This window comes from Parus major, chromosome 6 (assembly GCF_001522545.3).
Source record: "Parus major isolate Abel chromosome 6, Parus_major1.1, whole genome shotgun sequence".
NCBI classification, from domain to species: domain Eukaryota; kingdom Metazoa; phylum Chordata; class Aves; order Passeriformes; family Paridae; genus Parus; species Parus major.
The window spans coordinates 13,269,659-13,291,771 of NC_031775.1; the positions used below are offsets into that span (position 1 = coordinate 13,269,659).

A 22,113-nucleotide genomic window follows, 5' to 3' on the forward strand; every position below is an offset into this window, starting at 1 on the left:
TGAAGAAATAGCAAGGTTAATCTTCAACAAAGTCTCCAAGACTTTTCTCATAGAGGGAAAGAATCTTCCTTTAGGAAGAAAGAGGACACTCTATCCATCAGAATAAGTGGAAAGGAGGCACAGAAGTGGGCAGAGCAATGATATTCTTAGAATGTTTTTAGTAAGAAATTAACCAGTTGGGAAGCAAACATAAGATTTCAACAGAGCTACAACTGTTAGAGAAACCTGTTCCCTACCTAAGCAAGGCACCTGTCATCCTATACATGAACAACATGAAGAAATGCAATGTTATGTGGGTCACAAATGACCCAAATAATCAGTACATGAGCAGACTATCCCCATAGAGTTTTTTGCTGTGAGTGGTTTCAGCACCACAGCATTTTGTTAGGTTTCCTCTGAATTCACAGATCATGCAAAAGGCTTCTTCATTGTCCCAGGCTTATGCAGGTCACTCTGCTGTGGTCCAAAGAAAACTGTTTGCAAGTTCCCTCCATAGCTTGCCTAGCTCTCTGCATGGCTTGCACCTAGAAAAACGGGGGAGGTCTTGCAGTGGGAGCAGCTGGGTAGCCTGGAAAGTTGAGAAATACACAAGCATGTTGGTGGGATGTTTCATTGTTCCAGAGTTGAGCAACGAGCACATCCTTTGTTACTCAGCACCAACCTAGAAAGTTGTCCTTTTTTTCATTTTGGCTGTAACAAATCCCACAAGTTTCACTCCAGTACATCTGCAGCATCACAAATTCCCATGTGACTGATAATTCTTATTCACAAGAACTGCTGCAAGGTGCCTGACAAGCAAAAATTGCCCGCCAAGTACATAACACGCAAGAAGAAAAATTAAATGGCTCAGGAATTTTAACAGAATAAATGCAGTGCAATTTGATGGTCCTTTTATTCCAAAATATTGTGGAACATTTGTTCCAGATCACAAAGGATCTTTTTTTTTGAGGACATGGAGGAGCCAATACCTTGAGCAGGATCCCATGCCACTTCCCACAGTATGGTCAGCCTAGAGGAAATTGTTACTTCTCAATAGCTAAAGGTTACAAAGAGCCAGCATGCAAAGCTAGGGCACATCCTTAGGCCCTGATGTGCATGAATTAGGTCAGGTAGCACAGGAGCAGGATGTGAGAAGGGAGGCTCTCCATCTTCACTACAACCAATACAAAAGGCAGCTTTGGCCTAGGACTGGGATGTAATACTTCACCATCATACTATGCTTTTCCTCCTCTCCTTTAATTGGAAAATTAACATGGTCTCAAACACCAGCAATATCCCAAACCACAATGATGCTGTTCAATTGGCATCACACATATTTCTGAGACATCCAAAGGGGATATGTGGACTCTGTTGATTTCAATGAAGAAATCCCCAGGGCTGACATGTCCACTGATTAGGAGCCAAGGGTATGACTTATCATTCATTTCAGGGCAGGGCATAAATCAGCATTGCCAAGTCTAATTTACTAGTGACAGGCTGATTGCCACAGCTTTATCAAACACCTTGCAAGCACTTCATCTCTTTTCTGTCATCCTGAAGAGGGATGGTCTAATAACAGAAGAAAAACCAATTTCCCCAACCAACTTATTGATTTGAAAGGCAGCTAAGATGTTGCTGGAAGTAGTGGTCTCACTGTGACCTTCATCACACTAAATCTGGCCTTCTCTCATGGACCTGCTGAGCTACCCCTCAGCTCTTGAGGTTGGGCAGATGTGGAGTATCCAACCCAACTTGGAGTTCAGCCTCTACTCCCAAAACCACACAAGAAGTCACCACAATTAAGCAGTCAGAGTACTTAATTCAGATACTGCAAACACTGCAGCTCTGGTAATAAGGGAAAGACTTCATCACCAAGAAGAGGCACATAGTATTTCAAAATACTTGAATATAGAATGCAAAGGCTAAGCAAAAGGGGCCCATACTGCAACTCTTTGCAGTTGAATTACTGCCCTAAGCACTTGGAAAGTGCTTATCTCCCCTGACATATCCAGTCTCTGCAGAAAAGGAATAGTTTCTCACTGGCTGTAAGAATTAAGATATAAAATATATAATGCCTCTTTCTTCATAAGAGAGGACCTGAGCATATGCATCTTCTACATGATGGAAAGCTGAACAAGGAAGAAAATTATTATCTAGAACCCATGTTTTAAACCCTAGATGGCTCAAACTAAGCATGTAATTTTGTTGTGAGTGACAACCATCATGTCTCTAATGGTTTTCTCAGGTTAAGTGGTAAATATTCCTTCAAGGCTTGAAAAATGCTTCCTGTAACTGCCTCCCAACTGTGGCACAAAAGCCACACCTATTTCTCCACTGTCTGTTAGAACAAATCTTTCTTCCTGTGTGTAATTGCCTTATCCTAATAAGGTCCACCCCATGAGGTCATTTTGCAGAAACTTCATTGGTGCTAGATTTGCACAGTCAGTTTGCTCAAGGGCTGTTACCACAAATTCCCTCTCTATATAAAGTCTCTCAGAAGATGAGCTTTGCACCGGCCATCTCCTTACTGGAAGGCTCATAATTCTGCAAGGATGGTGAGTCCTTACATCTTGTACTGTAAAAGACCATGGTATGTAGCTATAGATTTTAAGGGAGTTTCTGTTGGATTTATCTCAGTACTTGACATGTTAAGAAACTTGGAGAATGTATAAATTCTGTGTTATGAGAACAAGAGTCAGAGGTGAAGGCAGGTAAGAATTCGGGGTGAAAAGTCTGGATAGTATCTGAACACTTCACTGAACTCCAAAAAAAGGTACCTGGATTTTTATTCCTTTGTCACTCTGTTGCAGTGTTTTGGGTTTTAATCTCTCTTCTGCAAAATAAAATGCTACATTTGCCTCCTCTCATCTCTCAGGAATGACTTTTTTTTAGAAGTCACCAGTCCTACACTGTCTGAAACAACACACATACATACAGTATGTGTACGTGATTCTTGGTCTACCTTTCTTCTCTTACCAAGATCTTAATCACAATAAATCTTAATTAATCACAGCTAATTCCATCCTAGAATTCTTGCACTTATTTCCTTCATATCCCCAAAGGAAGCCCTTCAAACATTCCAAACTAATACTGAAACTTCAGCTGAACTTTCAGAAAAAACCCACTAACAAAGGTGACAGAATATAGGACTATCTAGGTTGTGACACCTGCAAGTAAAGGTACAGGGCCAAGACTTGAGTATTCAACTTCAGCTTAAGTTATTTGACTTGTTTCTAATCCTTTAATATTACGGTGAAACATTCTGTAGTTCTTCAGACTGCAGTAAAGACATTTTTGCAACTCTAAGCGAGGTAGTGGAAAAAACAGTTGGCAACCAACTCTACAGAGAAAAAAAAGGACAAAAAAAATAAATGGAGAGTGGAAAGGAATAGAACACACATTTTCCACGAACAGTATCTGGGTCTATTAGTCTGTACTTGATTTTAACAACTAGGAAAGACAGACATTTTTTCCCCTCCCATATGATGCTTTATCTCCACTTCTTCAAATGGTTTAGTGTTCCTGAAAATTGTGTTAAAGTGTCTAAACTACAGTAGACAATTGGATTTTAATGTGAAATACACAATGTATTTTCCTGTTACTTATTATGAAGACATCTTAATAGTTACTGAAGGGTTGGTATGAATTCTGTTTTCTTGTTCAGAACACCATTGTGGCCTGCCTTCTCACTCTTGCCATCAGCATGCCACTGTCTGATGCTTCTTGTGCCCTTATGCCATTCAAGCCAGGGATGTCCAATGGTGTGGTTGTAGGTAAGAAGTCAACTGCCCTCAACTTGACAGACATCATCAGAATCAATGCTTGATTTGATTTGTCCATTCTGTGCAATTCATCACAATTTAGAAATAAGTAGAAACAGTGGAGAGGAATCAAAGGGAAATAGGGTAGGGAGAGCAATATTATAATATGCTATAAAAAGAACAAGTTATTCCAGGAGCTTCACACAGACCAAATTGCAAATGTTCTTTTTCCAGGTAAGTAGCATAGTTTTCGTTTACCCATCTGCATGAAGTAGTAACTCATATTTTTACCATGGAAATCAGAGAAGAGAGAGCACATGTGTGTAAGCGTGTGTAGTCAGTATGGAACAGGAAACAGATTGAAAATATTCAGAAACACACAATTTACTCACGTCCTGTTTCTGTATCCCAAAACAAATACTTAAAAGAAGAATGGCTGTATCCCTTGAGTCTGGATCTGCCCTTCCTGAACACAGCTAATCTGTCAGTCTACAGATGAGGAGAGCTGCAGGAAAATAAGTTCCCAAAAGAGAAGCATGCTATTTTTTGGACACTGCAAGAGCTGATGTATGCCAATATGCAAAAAAACCCTAGGTAGTCTAAAATACAGCTTTACCTGGGAAAGCTGGTGCTACAACTTGAAGAAGTGAGTTAACATCGCCAGAGAAAAGAACATTTATAGGCAAAGAGACAACCTAGAAGCCCCACCACTCTCTCTTGTTCTGTTCTCATAAAATTCTGATTTCCAGATCAGTTATTTAGGAGGCCTACTGTCTATTCTGTGACTGTTGAACAGGAACTTTACACCCAATATTTGCTTTCTTCCTGCAGCTGAGGACAGGGAAAAGTTTTCTGGCCAGATGTAGTCTTGCTTTAAATGAGGAGTCAACAAGACATGGGGTTAATAAGAAAGTCAAAGTCTTTTTTTTATCCAGGTCTGTGTCTAGCTGTCCTTCTCCTGGGTGCTTCAGATTCCATACTTGAAGATGAAATACTCCAGGAAACCCCATGCTTCCAGGAACAGGAACCTCAGGAGACAGAGGGACACAGGTCTCTCTTCTCCATGCATTAGGATAGCATGCCCTGCTCTGTTGGGGAATCTCTGTGTTTGGTAGATAAGGATGTTAATGCAAAAAGCCAGCAAAGGTCCCACCCATTTTGTACATGCAACAGTGCTGTTGGTGCAATAGGTCTGACACTGAAGCCTGCTCATACACTACATTTTCAGGCTGCCTTGACGAGGAAGGAAAGGTCCATGAATTTGGTTCCAGATGGAGGACCGAGAACTGCAATGATTGCTCCTGTTCCAGGGATGGAATTGGCTGTTGCACTAGGTGAGTTCAGAGCAGCAGTGGGGTTTTTCCTCTGCTGCCATGATACAGCACAAACCACTTCCCTTCACACAGGAGTTCCTGAGAAATAACTATAACCCTTCTCTCACTCACTTCCTATCACAAACTTATGCATTAATCCAACACCATCATCTCTGAACATGCAAGAAATTCCTCTGAAAAATAGAGGTCGTGTTTAACAAATAATTATTGATTTAAAATAAAAAGAGAATTTAATTATTCTTGGGGATAAAACATCAGGCAAGTTATTGATTCAAGAGAGAACACTCTAAGAAATTTCTATTGATCCTAGTCCAGATCTTCCCAAAGCCATACATTGCCTCACTTTCCTCTGTGAAGCAGCTTAAGATACATTAGCTGTAATTTCTCCTATAGTGATACCAAACCACTTGTGCAATATTAGTTCCATACTGTGGGAAAAGAGAAGAAACAGTGATACTGGAATAGCAGATAAACACAACAAACATCCCTGGGGTGTAAATCAGACCAGAAAAACTGAAACTCTCCCCTCATTCTGCTAACACAGCAGGCTAAGTAACATTTGAGCTGGGAGCTTTGTGAAAGTTCCCTTTTCTGCTCCCAAAAGTCTCCTCAGTAAAGCCTCTTCATATCAAAGATGCAGATACCAGCTGAAGTGGAAGCTGCTTACTTCTTGGTCTCATCACCTCTTTCTTTTCCCAACACAGCTATATGAGACCAGTCGACTACGATGAAGAGAAATGTGAAAGCATTTTCAACAAGGACACTTGCTCTTATAAAGTGGTGGAGAAAGATGATCACTCAAAAGAATGCCCAGTCCATTCATGGGTGGGGTAACAGAAGAATGGTGGGCTGGGGGTATATTTCCTTTTATTATTTTAATGGTTCTCTCTCACAAATTCAAAGACACTTAAAATGCAGCTGTTGAGGGAAATCTACTCATAAAACCCAACATAAAATGAAACTGTCTACTCACAAAAATATCCCTTGGTTTCTCTGCCTTAAGCTTCACTGTGAACAAAGAGCTGACTTGTTCCTTCCTTGAGGTCAGACATTAAAGGTGACATTTTAAAGCATCCTTGGCAGTTGCTAATCTGTATTCTTCTCTGGTCATGTCTCAGTGCCAAGGAGCATATTCTATAATCTGTGCACAGTTGTAACTTAAAGCTAAAATAAAATTAAATAAAGCATCAGAAATTCTTGTAACTTATATTCTTCTTTAAGGATAAAAACAAAAATAATTAAAATTCCAAAAACCATGGGAAAAAAATGAAAAGGTACTTTAAAATCTTTCCAAATGTTCTGTTTTCTATGACAATGTCTTCCATAATTAACTTTTGTCCTATATGGCTCCCTGAAGACCAACCTAAAAGAGGTCCTGCAATATCTACCAGCTATCCAGTGTAACCCAGTACTATTCTTCCATTACACTGACAGAATATCAGACCCAATCCTCAGCCTGAGCTTTGGGTAAAAGAAAGGGTCCTTTATTTGGATTAACCTTTAAAAATGTAAAGATTTTAAATTGGGCTATGGGCAACATTGTGGCTGCATGGAGTAATTGATCTGTACTGGGCTCTGACAGGGAAGCAGCTCAGCAAATCCACAGTCAGTAACTGAGAGGGATATGCTTGCCAGTATGAGCTCTCCTTTGGGGCACTGCTTCATAATCATTGTAGCACATTTATTGAGTTGCCTCTTTCCACAAGTGACTATGAGCATCCTACATCTCCATGTTCTATTTCTCCACAACAGGAAGTGTGTCCATGCTTCCACAGCTTATTTCAAATTCTGGAATGAGCATATACCTCATGAGCAATGCCCAGACCTGCTGTCTACAGGGTGAAGACAAACCTCAGCTTGTACTGGCTTTAACTTAATGATTCACTAGGTGATTTCCAGAGGTCCCTTTGAATACTCACATTTCTATGATTCTACCCACATTGCTGGGAGACTGTCCCCACTGCAGCTGGGCAGTGAACCTGTTCACTAGCCTTTGCAAGCCCTTGCTAAGATAAAGTATAATTGAAGGCATCTTCTAATGACACCATGCCTAGCACAGACTCTAGCACTTCAAGGTTGAGGCTAGAGGACTTGAAAATAATTTCTGAGAAGCTACTGCACCCTGGTGCATTGAAACTGTACGGTTGCTCTTTCTAATTTTCACCAAAGGAGGTGACACAGAAAGGGGAACAGAATGGATAGAGTGATGTTTTACCAGGGGAGAAAGTGATAAGACAAGGGGTAAAGGTTTTAAAATAAAGAGGCTACATTCAGATTACACACGGGAGAAATTCTTTAATGTGAGGATAGTGAGACTCTGGAACAGGCTGCTCAGAGAACTTGTGGATGCACCATCCTTGGAAGTGTTTTAGGCCAGGTTGGATGAGGCTTTGAGGTTTGGTGGAAGGCGTCCCTGCTCATGGCAGGAAGGTTGGACTAGATGGCCTCTAAAGGTCTCTTCCAACCCTAAATAGATGTCCTTGACTGCCACAGACTTCCAGGTTGCAGTTGTAAGGCAAGTCCATAGAGAGCATCAGGACATAAGTAAGTTGTGACCAAAGATTTACTTTCCTTTGTTAAGGCTGACTAGCACCCAAAATTCCAGAAAAGCCAGCCTGAAGCAGCACTTCTACACCATCAAGAGCTATTTAATCACATTTTAGGTGCTTGGGCAGATTTTTCTTCACAATCTTTCAAGTCTTCTTAGAAGTTTTGCTTCTACTGTTTGCTATGACGAAATAGGAAAGCTTAATTTCCTGCCTAATCCAAAACACCTCATAGAGTACCCTGCTTTCCTCTTGTCTGCTTCAAGTTTCAACATGGAAAGATGATTTTACCTATTGCATCTAGTTTTGGAGCACCAGAAGCACAGCGGGGACCTGGCTCCCCTTCTGTAGCAAGGAGTCTAGCTGTGGGAAGATGACAAAACCCTCAAACCCGGAAAAAGAGAGACAGAGCATACAAAACTCTGTTTTGAACTTCCCACTTTTGCCAAGTTACATTTTGCCTTGGTATTTCTCTACTTCAGCATTCACAGCTACAGTCCCATACAAAGCATACATTCCCCTCAAAATTTTTATATCTTAACACCATTAGCTCCATATAGTGGAAAGAAAATATTCACAGGAAAGTTTCCTCCACTATCCTGTTAAGTTAATGGTTCAGGGCGCTCTGCAGAACCTTGATGGGGCAAATCATCCAGGCTGAGCAGAGCAGCTTGTGTGCTCACCCCAAATTTCCTTTTCATCTCCTGAAAGCACACAGCTTTCCTGCTAGAGAGGTAGTTTTGGATAGCTGGCCCTCCTCTTCCAGTAAGTCTTTTTAAGTGTTTAAAATATTGGAAAGGTGTTCTAGTCCTAGAAATGAAATCGAGTGCTTACCAAAGCTTTTAAATCAAACACCAGAACACACATATAAATCTGATGAAAGCTTTCCTATTAAACAATGCTTATCACCTGAAGCTTAATAGCATTGTACCCATAAATATATTGTGGCCAACAGGATTTTTGCCCCAATCTTACAACAAAAATCCAAGTTAAACAAGGAAAGTGCATATCTTATTTACATTATGCATTCCAAAGACGTTATAGATTTTCAGCTCACATTCTGCTCTGTTCCAATTTTAAAATCTCAGATAAATTCAATTCATGAGAATTTTGCTTGTTCAATTTGCTCTTAGTTAACTCTTCTGTTGATATGCAGAAAAGTTTGCATTGGCACCTTTTCAAAACCTGAAAGTTTCTGTTCAAATCTAATGTTGTGTGCATGTTTCCCTGGGTCAAGCTGTGGTTCATTTAAGGGTGAAACTGACTGGAATTGATTTGCTTTATGACAGTTCTATGTGAAATGTAGAACACACAAGTCATATGACCCATCTCAAACACACAGCAAGACTGGGTTACTTTAACCTTCTTCCACACACTCAAAATTCTGTTTTCACATTTTATTTGTCTCAGGAGGTCTCAAGCACTGACCCATGCTCTTTACACTTCTCCAGAGCTTCAGGGCTTTTGTACACCAGTGATTCCAGCAGGTCTCCATTAAAGATCCCTGATAAATGGCCATCCTTTGTCATCGTAAGATTATAACCTCCTTCAAAATATTCCAGTATTCTTTCCCAATGTAATTCCAGAGGCTTCTCCCATAGCTGCCCTGGTCAGCTAAAGATGGGATGAATCTACATGAACAGGAAGAGGTAATTTTGTTTAGCAGCTAATTATACTGGCACAGAGACTGAAAGTGTTCATACCCCAAGCTGTATAAAGCAGAAATCACTCTAGTTCTCTGTATGAAAGACAGGAGAGCTGGACTGGGCTGAAAACCAGCTTTGGACTCTGTAGCAAGACTGCTATCCTGAGACAAGTTGCAGTCTCATTAGAGTACAACTCTAATGAGTACATTCATTAGTGTCTCCCTGAAGTACTTGGCCTCCCCTTTTCAGTTCCTACTTTGGGACTTGCTTGATCTCTCCTAACAGCACTATCTCTTAGTGTCCCCATGTTCTCCATTCAAGGGGAAGCTTTCTGGGGGCTGCAAGAGCTTATTTTTTTGGGGTTTGCTCTTGCCCTGCTCCTGAACAAAGGGATGCTGTTCTGCACACCAAAGCTGATGGCCAGGGAGAGGTGAGAAAGGGTCTGACTTGGTGCAGTATTCGTTCAAAACTCTTTAGACTCTTAAAGTAATAAAGTGGGTTATGTAACACAAGTCTTTTTTTTTTTTTTTTCCAGCGTAGTTATTTGTTCCTATCTGTATTTGTGCAAAGGAGACTATTGAACAATTTCATTCAAGGCATAGAATGTATTGTCCTCTAATATTAACAGGAAATTATATAAATGGGTCAGATAAGAGATCAACTCTAATATTGCAAGAAATTCTGGCAGGCATTTGTGAGCATTACACCCAGGAGTTCAGTGTCTGGTATGGCTACAAGACTGGCCTCAGGCCTATGATTTTAGGATCGAATTACTGCTGAGCAGCCAATATCTGTCATTACCATGTTCTTTCATTTTCTTCTGAGTATCAGTTTTAAATGGGAGACTCTTCAATCTCTCTACAGTACGAAAAAGTTCTAAAGTTAGAACAACCAAAATTGTGTCAGGGACAGAAAGTGGCACACCAGCCAAGAATTTCAGAGAGGACCTCAGTTTTCCAGTTCAAGCCTAGCAAAAGGTACCAGGAGCTTGTTTGAGCAGACTTTTGTAACTACAGCCCAGATACAGTAGTACAGCTTATTTATGTAGAGATATGACAGCTCTGGAACTTTCTTTTTCTGTTGTTGCCAGTGTTTTGGATTTGTTCTTTTCTCTACTATAAATTCACAAGTCATTGCATTACAGCACAGCTTTGTCACAGTACTCCCGAGCTGGAAGGAGCAGATGGAAAAGTTGAAGCTACAGAGGGCACAAGAACCTAGATGCTGATCCAGCTGGCAGAATTAACCTCATTTTCATTTTGCTCCACTGAGGTTCAGAATGTAGGTGGCATTTTAGACCAGGCTTTCATCTATAGCCACAGAGACATCATGAATGAGTAGTTTTAAGAATGCTTTTTGAACCTGAACGAAGACTGGCTTGCCTGAATTATCCTCACCACAGGGGAAGAAAAGCTTAGCAGCAGCGCTACCTCAGAATTTTGTTCAGGGAGCAGATGCACCAGCACCTCTGACTGCTAACAGAGCAAAACCAGAGGTTTCCCCTTGAGCACAGAAGTGTGATTTAAGTCATATATGAAGGATTATGAAAACATCACTAGGAGTGAAAGGGAAAGCTTAATATGAGTTATTAAATAGGCATTTCTGTTTCACAGAAAAAAAAATAGTAAGGGCATTAATTTGGTTTGGGAAGAAAAGTGAAATGACTTCATAAGTTTTCTTAACAGTAGAAGCATTGATAAGACCAATCTCATGCCTTAAAGCTTCTGTCAACAACCTTTTTTCTTGCAGAACTTCAAACTACATTTTTGTTATTTCAGTTTCTGTCTATACTGCCCCTTTTCTATTGCATTTTTCTTGTCTTTCAAGAATGGAGAAGTCAGGTACCAAAAAGTAAATTCCTATTACTTTTCAAGGAAAATCTCTGCCCAGCTGATAGAGACTTTGAACAGTCCATGCCAGTAACCATACTTAATATCAACTTTAAATGTGCACTGTAGTAGTGCAGCACCCTCTAACTTTGAAGGCAAAATGCTTCATTTTCTAACCTTACCCCCTCACCACTATCTCTTCACACCATGCCAGCTCTGACACACTGTTCCTGTGCATTGCAGCGTGTTCTCCATGACAGCATGAGAAAGGAGCAGAGATATTTCCAGGGTGCAGAAATGCCAGAAAAATAAAAGGGAGCTGCTCTGGACTCAAACTAATTAGCAAGGGCTAATTCCTGCTGAAGGTAAGTGGGAATCTGTGGTCTAAGTAAGTTCGTGGATTGAGACCAGAACTACTCCCCTACAGCCCGAGTACAGAAGGAAGGAAAAAACCATGTTTACCTCTCTTTAAGGTAATGTAGGTGTTAACATAAAATATATAACTCCTCCCCACTTGCACAGAAGACCCATCTGCCCCAGACCAGTAAATGTGTGAACTGATGGGGAAAGAAAGTAAGAGTTAATAGAGAAATGTCTTTTTTAAAAATGCCACTAGGGAGAGGACTCGGGGACTGTGCTTTTGCATAACCTAAAAGCATCAGGAAGTCAACCTTGGATCCTTTGTACAGAGGGAAGACAGCCTACCACACCTGCCACAAGTGGTGTCCAGACTGATGCTGCAGTACCCCTAAAAAGTAGAAAAATCTTCACACTGAAAAGGGCCAGGTCACACAGGTAGTAGTTTTGGCAGAAATAATAAATTTTAATTAATTTCCCAAGTACTGCATGAGCATTAGGTAGGGTCCTACTAATGACTCACTCCTGTGAATTCAGCTGAAACTGGAATCAGCCAGTTGTCAGAGCCAGCAGAAACATCAGCTTCTCTTATTAACTTCTCTAAAAGAGATTGACATGAACCATTTTGAAGTCAGGTTAGATGTATTTTTGTGCTTTAACCCAATTTTGAGGCCCACCATAGTGTTTAGTAATTAAGCAACACATTGATGTAGTTTTGTGGTAAAAAAACAAGGGTAAAACAATAGACATCCAGGAGATCATGTCTAAAGCCACTGAAGTCTTCTGAAGAAATTGTTCTGTTTTCAATGTGGGCAAGTTGTAATAAAATTACAGAGTTGATTCCCTGGTCAGAGCCTGGGTGATACGGAGCCACCATCTCATCACCCCTCTGATTTGAGGGGCAATCATAGGCCAGTCCCTCCAGCTCCAGACCTCTCCTCAGAAATCACAGGATCCTTCCAGTCGTCAAAACCTTCCCAGGGCAGAATTGCCTCTTTGGCTTAGCCCTGAGTCCCTATTTTAGCCAAACCACTTCATGATCTGGCCAGTTTATTTTGCCAACTTCCCTGAGAGATGCAGGAGCGAGACAAACAGGGAAAAGAGGTGCTGGATGTTCCTCTCATTGCTTCACGGAACTCAAGCAGGGGAGACACATCAACTGTTGCTGTTTCCCCACAAGCCAGGGAAGGAAGTTGTTTCCAGACACACTAAGTCAGCATGTCTAGAACTGTGCTTCGAGCACTTCCAGCGCAGCAGAGCCCAAGGGGGAAGGCACAGAGGGAAAGCAGCAAACTGACAGTCACCATGTCTCAGAGGTACTCAGCCATCACCTAGGCTGAGAGAACTTATCCTTCCCTTAAAAGAGGGCAACACTGCAGTCACAAAAGACAACTTCATTTACATCTGCACAACATAGAATCCCCTCTCCTCCTTTTTTAACCTTGTTTGTCTCAAGAAGAAATGTCCAAGCAGGTCAGCAAGATGAACAGAGTCAGGTTCAGCCTCTGCTCCAGAACCCACAGATAACTCAATGTTTCAGGCTTCCATAAGCATTTGGAGTTTTTTTTGTTCTCGATTCATTCAAGATGTTTTAAGCTGCCTTTTATTTTTTTTTTTTTTTTGGTAGGAAACAGTGCACACAGAATACTTTAACATTCACTTCAGTTTCAGGAGGTGAAGCTAACAGACACTTCTGGAAGCAGTGGCCTTGGTCACACTTCAGTTTCCTATTCTATGCGTATATTTTATAAATGCAAATATATTTGCCTCCCTGAGAAGCAGCAAAAAAAATATGAAAGTTATTTATACTTTCATATTATATGAAAGTTATTTATACTTTCTCCAAGGAGAAAAGGATGGATAACTAATTAAAAAATAATTTTAAGTACAGGAATAATTTGGGATCCACCATGGCCTTCAAATCAAAATTGCTTATTAGATTTTCTTGCAGGTATATTCTTATCATCTAGAGATATTATCCACTATAAAAGTTATTTCTCTTCAAGACACAGTACAAGATTTGTCAAGAATTATAGCAGGGACAAAAAAGAAGTGGATCTGGCCTCTAGCTGCACTAGGCCCTAATCAATTGGTTTCAATTAAAATAAACCCAAATTCACAGTAGTATAAGAGCTTTGTTATGTTTTTACCTTGTTGCCTTTGTCAACAAATTATTTTGAGCAAATAATTCCCTTCAAATAGAAATTGATTTATTTAAAGACTAACAGAGAAAGAGTATTTCCTCAAAGCACTTCATTAGACAGCACAACTGTTTCCTGCAGCAGAACTGCACACAGAGAACATGATCTACCAAAACCATAAGGCTAACACAAAACTTGACAGCTGCACTGCAAAGCTAAAAGCAAAGTACAACAGAAGCTCTAAAGTTTCTTGCTAAGCTCATGCAAACGAATAGAGAAAAGGAACTTACATAATTCAGATCTTCTGTCACAACAAACAGCGGCCACCTCCTCCACAACTGCTACTTGACTCCAAATCCCTCAGGATTTGGCAGAACCACACTTGTTCTGCCCCTTTTGTCCCAAAACCCCTTCCAGTGCAGTTTGCTTTCCTCTAGCTGTTTGTCAATCAGTGGAAGCTAACGAGTTCAGGCATACCAATCAAGTGCTTAATTAAAGCCAGGTGTGCTAAAAGAGCCAAGGTAATGGAATTAATGCAGTTCATTAGGCTGGGAATGCTCTGGTAACTTTTGAAACTTGTTATGCCTATGCTCCAATTCAGTAAAGCATTGAATCCTTGCAGCCCTAATATACCCACAGTGATCTGTGCTGATTTTTCTGGCTGGTTCTGAGAAGCAGCCTCACATACTGTGTGTTTTAAGAGTCTAATGTCACAAAGACCTGGACAACTATGGTGAGATATGTATTGAAGGAAATGTCCTCATTTTACTGTTGCAGAAACAACACTGCCTTAGGTGTCTGATTCCAGCTGTGTTCGAGGCAGGACATGCATACAGTGAAATAAAACTGGAACCTTCTCTTTCTTTGCTTTCCTCAATCCTTAGCATTACTTCTGGACTGAGACAATATACATTCCATCTCATTTTTGCTGCCAAAAAGTTGATACCTGGTCATGCTGATCTACCTCTGGGGCCCAGGCCTGGCTTTGCTTCAACAGCTGAGACTAACTACAGCTAGTTCCTGCAGGCAGCTAAATATGGATGTCATATGACTCATATAAAATAATTGAAAATATAATAAATCAGTCTGAGCACAGTGGACTTTCCACACCACTACACTGTCTGAATGACCTGTCCTGTACCTCCTCACAGCAGGTCAGTAGAACAATAGTGTCCTTTCCCTGCTGGTCCTTGATGGCCTGCCAGTTCTGGAGACACTGCTTTCTGGTGGTCAGATTTCTCCACTGGCACCAGTGCTGATGCACAGCAACCAGTGTATCTGCTGGGATTTCTTCAGGTTTACACCAGCACAATGGAGTTTAAGATGCCAAAGTATGCCAATGCCCAAAATGAGCCTTTGCAAGACTTTCTGAGGTGTCACCATCTGATCTATGATCGGAGCAGGTTAGAGCGTCCATTGGGATGGGCATCGCTGCCTTTGCACTGACCATTGTTTCCTCACTGTATATAAATAGACACTACTCCTCATTATTATATGTGAGCAGCCCATGCAAGTATGGTAAGTTTTATCAGCTCTGGGGGTGAGTGGGTGTGTGTGTGCATGTATGTATGTAGTATTTTTTACACTGGAGGCATTTTTTAATTTGATTTGATTTGGAATAGTAGGATTTGTCCATAACTCTGCTAGACCTTTGGAAAAAAACTGCTTAATTCTAAAAAAAATTCTTGTTTTCTTTCTAGAAATCCTTGCTTCTTTTTTGCTTGATCCTTCTCTTCTCAAGAACTCTGTGTATTCCTGCTCGCTGTTACCTTAGACCAGCCAGAAAATATGGTAAGAATGGCAAATGTATTAGACATCCCTGAAATATTAATCTAGAGATTCAAAGGACTTTTTCTTAGAAACATTGGAGTAGCATAACACACTTCCTGCTGGGGAGTGATCCAAACAGCTTCTTATTCAGGAACCAGCCCACCCAGAGGCATCTCTGGACTGAGAGATTCAGTAATTACACTCTGGGCTGACACATGTCTGAGGTACATGCCTGTGTGGCAAAAACCCATGTACTTTTAAGTGGCATTGATTAATCTGAAGGGGACACCTGACACTAAAATAAAAGCAAAGACAACACAGCTGCTGTTTAAATTTGGTTTAGTAGTGCAAGTTGAAGTAGAATAAGAATTGGGGAGGAGGAAGGAATGAGAAAATAAAATCAGAACCTGTGTGTTGAGCATAAGAAAGAGCAGAAATATCCTCCTGTAGCCATAGGCTAAGGTGTTTCTCAGATTCATTACAATAGCAGAATAATACAGAACCAATGTGTGGTTGCAATGTTTCATCATGCTGTGTCATACATCATGCACGCTGCAGGAGCAAAGACAAGGGATCTTTTCAGCAAAGCACAGGGTTAGGCTCTTCCCTGGTGTTACTCTACAGAAATCAGTGCTTTGATTACTAGTCCACAAACATAAGACCATGGTCTATGCCTGTTGATTTACTGACTACTATTTTCTGGCTTGTACATTCAGGGTGCCTTTCAGACAGAAACCTCTATGTTTTTGGTGCGGTGTGGAAGAATGAAGACTGTTTCCAGTGCAGGTGTAAGATGGGTGCAATGACTTGCTGCAGTTTGTAAGTTTACCCTAATAATTATTTTTTGTTTATTTAGAAACTGATTGAAACATTCAGACTTAAAAAAACTCATTAAAAGCATGCACTGGAATGTCATACTCATGAGAACAAAACTCCTTTTCCTGTTTCCCAGTTAGCTCTAATCATGACCAACAGAACAATTGGTCAATCACGCAGACTTTTGGGGGAAGAAACAATGAAACACAGGGTTTTCCCAGCACACAGCTCTTCCTCATCACCTAGTCCTTCTTTTGATTCAGCCACTAACTGGGTGTGTGGTTCCCTTTAGCCTCTGTTTTCTATCCACCAACTTGTCTCCAGACACCTGAACACCCCACAACACGTGAACCTGTGGGTTTCTGTAGCTCTGCATCAAACCACTGGCCTGCCTGCAAGCATCTATGCAGATATTCTAACTTCCCTGCCATGCTGCCAAGAGCCCACATTTCCTCCTTATCAAAACAGGACATACATGCTGATAATTTGCTTTCTTGTGTGTTTCTGCCTCATGGATGGCAGTGACTCATCAAGGAGAGCTGTGTCTTCCTGAATAGTGATGTGAACTGACTATCTTCCTGGAAAACTAGAAAAATCCTTCTTGTAAGGGCAGGGAGAAAGAGTCCCTAAATGATCTGTGAGGAAGACTACAATTCAAGGAACTGTCAGAGGGAAATATTCCCAGCTTTTCTCAGCCATAAGAGGGAGGGAGTTGGCCTGTGCTGAGAAGAGGCCCAGCTGGGAGTTATCTATGCTGAGATGATTCAGCACTCTTTAAATTGTTATTATCAAGAAAGTTTTAGTTTGAATGGGGAAGATAGAATTCATATTTTTCCTTTGTGTGGGAATTACTACTAATCTCTAACAGAATGACCAGTGAGAACTGCATATGAACAAGAACAAACATTGGGAAATCACTTCATCTGTAAACAGATACAATCAGGGCTCTGTATTCCTCCTATGCTAACCCATAGTGCTTGTTATGTACATCCATGGGCCAAGTCAATCCATGGCTGCTCCAGGATGGCTGTAGCTCAGTGAGTATCCTCCTCAGACCATGCCTCAGCTGCTGATTTTCTCTTTGCCTTTCTCAATGACAGGGTTTTAATCCCCAAGAAGTATGACAGAGTGAACTGTGTTGGCCTATTCCACAAGAAAAGCTGTTCCATCCGGGTGGTGAAGAAGACTAATCCTGAGATAAGTTGCAAAGTCTACAATGGAGTTGGATAAGACCACATGATGTATTTCTCCTCTTTCACACCTACCCCAGATGCTGAATATGTTCTGGATCTCTCCTTTAGAGGAAAGCAGCAAGCAGCATGGCTTCAAGAGAAATGAATTTGCCTCATGCCTTTCACAGCTCTAATTGTGCCATATCTATCTTGTTTCTGACACTAGGTGGTTTATCTTTCACACATTTGTAACCAAACCTTACCATGGGCTCTTATCCTGTTGGGATTCAGAGTTAAATACATTTTCAGATACATCAAACCACTGTAGTCACTGACTGGTCTCCTTGAAAACAGAAGAATTCATGGTGTGTATAAATGTTTGTAAATCTAATTATTGATTTGGAAATAATCTAACTTTTAAAGTAACAGCTATAATATAAATTGTTGCCAGACACAGGGATTCATTATGCTATTACACTTATTGACATTTCCCCAATGACACGTGTACTAGAATGGGATCAAACAAACCAGAAAAACAGCCCCTTGAAAGCCTCTCCTCACCTTGGTGCCTTGTGTAGGTCAATCCATTAATGCAGATGCACAAGGGAACATAATCTCCAGGAGATGACTGGTACATTACAAAAATGGTAATCCCATGCCTGAGAGCCCAACCTACAGCAAAGAAATGCCATATAAATAGCTCTGTAGCCTTCCATAGCGGGGTAGAATTTCCTGCAATAATCTTGTTTGGATCAAAGTCTACTGACAAACAACCCCATGAAAGCTGTTTTTATAGGAAACCTAGACTATAAATCATGCTTAGCTTGTAGACTTTAGGCATTACACTGTGCCTGGTACAAAGTCCATAAAAGTAGTTAATATGAGAAATATCCTATAAAATCTATTTATACAATATTAAGAGCAATTATAAAAAGAGTGCTGTACAGCTTAAAAGGCCCAGATAAATAATTTGAGTGTGTTCAGTTTATTCAACACTGACATAATAGCTCTTTTCTTCATCTGCCTTTCATCTACCTTCCTGAAGTGTATTACAATTAAACATTTCATCTGATGCAAACAACAACTTCTTTCAATATCTGTTGTGGAAAACCACACTCACATGGTCTATTTAAAGTGTGGTGCTGAGAACATACAAGCAGAGAACCTGCACATAATAAGGAAAACAGCTTACCAATTATCAAAAAAACCCCACCTATGGCAGTCAATAAGGTGATTCCAGAAAGCAGGTAAAATGAGAAAAACAATTTGTCTTTTTTAATCTTTGGGCCTCAGGGTCAGTTAGAACAAGTAACAGCTCCCTTTGATGATATCCCCCTGTGCCTTCTTGGGACCAATACCATGGACATCCCTGCATCTGGCTGTGACCCAACCAGTCTGGGGTCATCACCATCAGAGGGGCCCTCACTTCTCTGCTTGAGGAGGATGAATCAGAGGATTTTATCCAGTTATATATAAATATATACATATATATTTTTGTGGATATATATAGCTATGGAGGAAGATGTAGATACAGGTATAAATACAAGGGGTCATGCTATCAACTTCCTAATGCTAGATTCATTTACAAGAGCTTGTCTAGGGACCCCTGAGTAGCAGGCCTACTTTTCTGGACATCATTTAAGCAGCTCAGGAAAAACTCCTGTGAAGATACATCAGTTTCATAGCTCCCCCCATGGAATGAATGTTATGGACAAATCAAGGATGGCTGATAATGGTTGAAATGGCAATTCTGCTTCAGAAAGAGCTAGAGATTCTTACAAAATGCAGCCAAACCAAACTTCTGTGAAATGTCTACAAGGATGCCATGTAACCCTGATAAACTTAGCATACACATGGTCTGTGTTCTGTTCCATGGTACATTTTCTCCACATGCTTTTGTCATCAAGTGCCTAGTACTATTCTTTGTGGATATTGTTTGCTCACTGTCTAGCAGTGCCAGAGAGAGCAGGGCTCCAGATGCTGGAGCACAATTAGATTTGCTAAATGTACTGTAGCAGAACTGGGCTCTGAAATTTCATGCTCGGAGGAAAGAAGGAGACAGAGTATCAGGGCTTCATTAAGGAAGGCTGATATGGCTGAAGATCCGACACAAGAATGCTGGAGGAGACCCTCAAAGCATCCAGAGTGCAGCTGTAATCCCACTGCTGTGACAATCCTGTCACTGCAGGGAAATTCTTAATTGCAACCCAATGAATGTTGGTTGGTAGAGGCCTTGCTGTCACCATAACTACTTGCAGGAAGGAGTTATTTGGCCAGAGCACAGAGGGCCATTCCTTCAGGCACCTGTACCCCCTTGAAATGTGTTGTCTCCATGGAGTGCAACTGTTTTTGTAACCAGCTGCAGAGCAAGCAGGACAGTTCCCCAGTGCCTTCTCATAACAGGAGCATGTGCTGTGTGTGGAGAATGGGAACAAGCCTTCTTATTGCTCTCTGGGAGCTAGGACAGCCCCATGCCATGCCAGCTACAGTTTCTTTACCCCATCCCCTGTCAACAGCAAATGGGACTGGTCCATTGACAGCACTTGACTAGCAACAGTTTGGACTACAGTACATCCACACTGCTTCCCCATGTGGAATTTCCATTATCATACACCCTCATACAAATATTCTTGTTTTTTTTGCAAGTCTTAATGGGCTGGGATCCTCACAGAGACTCTACAGACCATTGTTCAGTAGTCCCCACTTGGAATTGAACCATGGCCAGATACAAACCAGCCAGCTCAAATACCAGAACCCCTTTTAGCAAGGTGTGAACCCAGACCCAGCTGAGGAAATTTGCATTAGCATCTTTTTCTTGCTGCTGCTGTTCTCAGTCCAGGGTGGCTGCAGCATTGTCCCCTCTACACTACAGTCTGGACAGCTGCTGCTTGCAGCTCCAGCCCCACTGCACCTCTTGGCTCACACTGAGTGGCTGCTGATGCAGGTAAGTCCCAGCCCCATGAATGTCTGCAGGGTTGGAATGACCCAAGTGCTGCTCCCAAATCCCAAATCAGATTATTAATAGTGAGCATTTTAACCCTGCAGTTTGGATATGATGCAGAAAGAACATGTGTGTAACAGGACTCTAATGCAGGCCCATTCACCTCACCAAAATGGCCAGAACCTTGCTGGAGAAGTTCATCCTAAAAATCTGTCAAGTCCCAGATGACATAGCAAGATACTGGTGGCTAAGTCATTTCCTGATCCCTGGCCATCAGAGCCCTGAGCAGTGTTTCAGGAACAGTGATACAGCTGCTCTCTACTGACTTTAGGAAGAGAGCAGAGGTTTATTTGCTGGTTTGCAAGCTCTCCCAAATGTCTGAATTGAGACATGATAAAAGTGGCGCAATATATCTTTAAATGTTTGGAAGGTGTGGAGGCATGCCTGGCTAAGGAATGCTACAGCTGAGGGGAGCAGAAGAACAGCTTCACAAATACAAATATCCCTCAGGAAAAGGCCTGCTGTTTCCTAATGGTTTTCCTCCCCTTTCTTTAATGCTTTGAACAGCAGTACAAATAAACATATGATAAATAAATTAGGGAAGAAACAGAAGTTTACAGGCCAGCCAAATAAATAATTTCAGCTTCTCTGTCTCCAGCAAGATAGGAAGAATCTTCTACTTCCTGCAAAGCTGGCCAGAAGCTCAAGATCTGTGTGGGCTAATGCTTTCTCATCCTGAGCACAGCCTGCATGTCCTTTTCCATCACCAGATCGGAAAGCTCATCTCCTTCAGAGGTGCCGGGGTGAAGGGGAAATGTCGGGATATGGGGTGCTGGTTCAAACTAGTTGATAATAAAGCCTCTGAAAAGGAGGCTGGAAAAAAAAAAGTAACATAATTACGAGCAGCTCAAGCAACCCCTGATTTAAAAATCATTAACTGTGGACAACTGTCCAGCTTACACAGTTGATGATATATATTTCAGTTCTAGGCTTCTCTGTACTATAGGACATAAGAAATGCCAAAAAACCCTATATCCCTACTTCTGCTTTGATTATTTCTCTAATGTTGAAAACTGTCTGCTAAATTCTTGAAGTAGATGATCATATCTTTAATAACTGTTACCAGAAAAAACATGAAAGAAAAAGTACAGTATAAATTAAAAACTGTTTTCACTGCTAGTTTATTTCATATGAGCTGCCACTTATTCTGATATTGAAACATTTGATTTCTGTTAACATACCACATGCCTACAAACAAAAATACCTATTTTCTACAACTGCTTATCACAACTTTAGAAAGGCTCCAGAGCATCATTAGCCACTGGACTAATTACAGCTGACCATAGCTTGAGACCATTTTTATATAAAGACCAAAATTAGTTTATTCTGGTATAGCTGTTGGAAATATTCTGTTTGTGTGTTTTCCCAGTGCAAGAGAAAAATTTGCAACTCTGATTTCTATCTTGGTTTTTGATGAGAAAGACCTGGGAGGAAAAAATCACAGAAATCTGGCACTTTTGCAAATCCCTTTCCCCCCTTTATTTCCACCTTTCTCAGTACTCTTTAATTTCTGAGTTCTTTTCCTGACTATCAGTGTGCCTCTTCCCTTTTCACAATCTAAGGACTTGTAGTTCACTCTTCTAAAAGAAAATTTAAACATCTGTCTGTGATGGAATGGAAAATCTGAGAAAATGGGTACTGGCCTCTTAAGTATCAGGCAAAATCCTCTTTGGAGCCCTACAGAAATCTTGCCTCAGCAAGGAGAACAGGATTAGCTCTAGGTCTGTATTTTGTCTCTTTGTTTTCACTTGAGATCACACT

The 22,113-nt window shown here is 40.9% G+C and overlaps 2 protein-coding genes across 2 annotated transcripts; both read left to right on the top strand.

Moving 5' to 3' along the window:
• The first annotated feature begins 524 nt into the window (after window positions 1-524).
• LOC107207123 (beta-microseminoprotein) lies at window positions 525-6,277 on the top strand. The gene is made up of 4 exons (XM_015633846.3): window positions 525-2,534; window positions 3,644-3,752; window positions 4,969-5,074; window positions 5,779-6,277. The coding sequence occupies exons 1-4, from the start codon at window positions 2,532-2,534 to the stop codon at window positions 5,906-5,908; spliced, it is 348 nt and encodes a 115-aa protein (XP_015489332.2). The 5' UTR covers window positions 525-2,531; the 3' UTR covers window positions 5,909-6,277.
• Window positions 6,278-12,913: 6,636 nt separating this feature from the next.
• On the top strand, window positions 12,914-17,670 carry LOC117244651 (beta-microseminoprotein-like). Its single transcript, XM_033515709.1, has 4 exons — window positions 12,914-12,925; window positions 15,294-15,384; window positions 16,080-16,182; window positions 17,280-17,670. Exons 1-4 carry the CDS (start codon window positions 12,914-12,916, stop codon window positions 17,407-17,409), a joined length of 336 nt encoding a protein of 111 aa, XP_033371600.1. The 3' UTR covers window positions 17,410-17,670.
• Window positions 17,671-22,113: the final 4,443 nt, after the last annotated feature.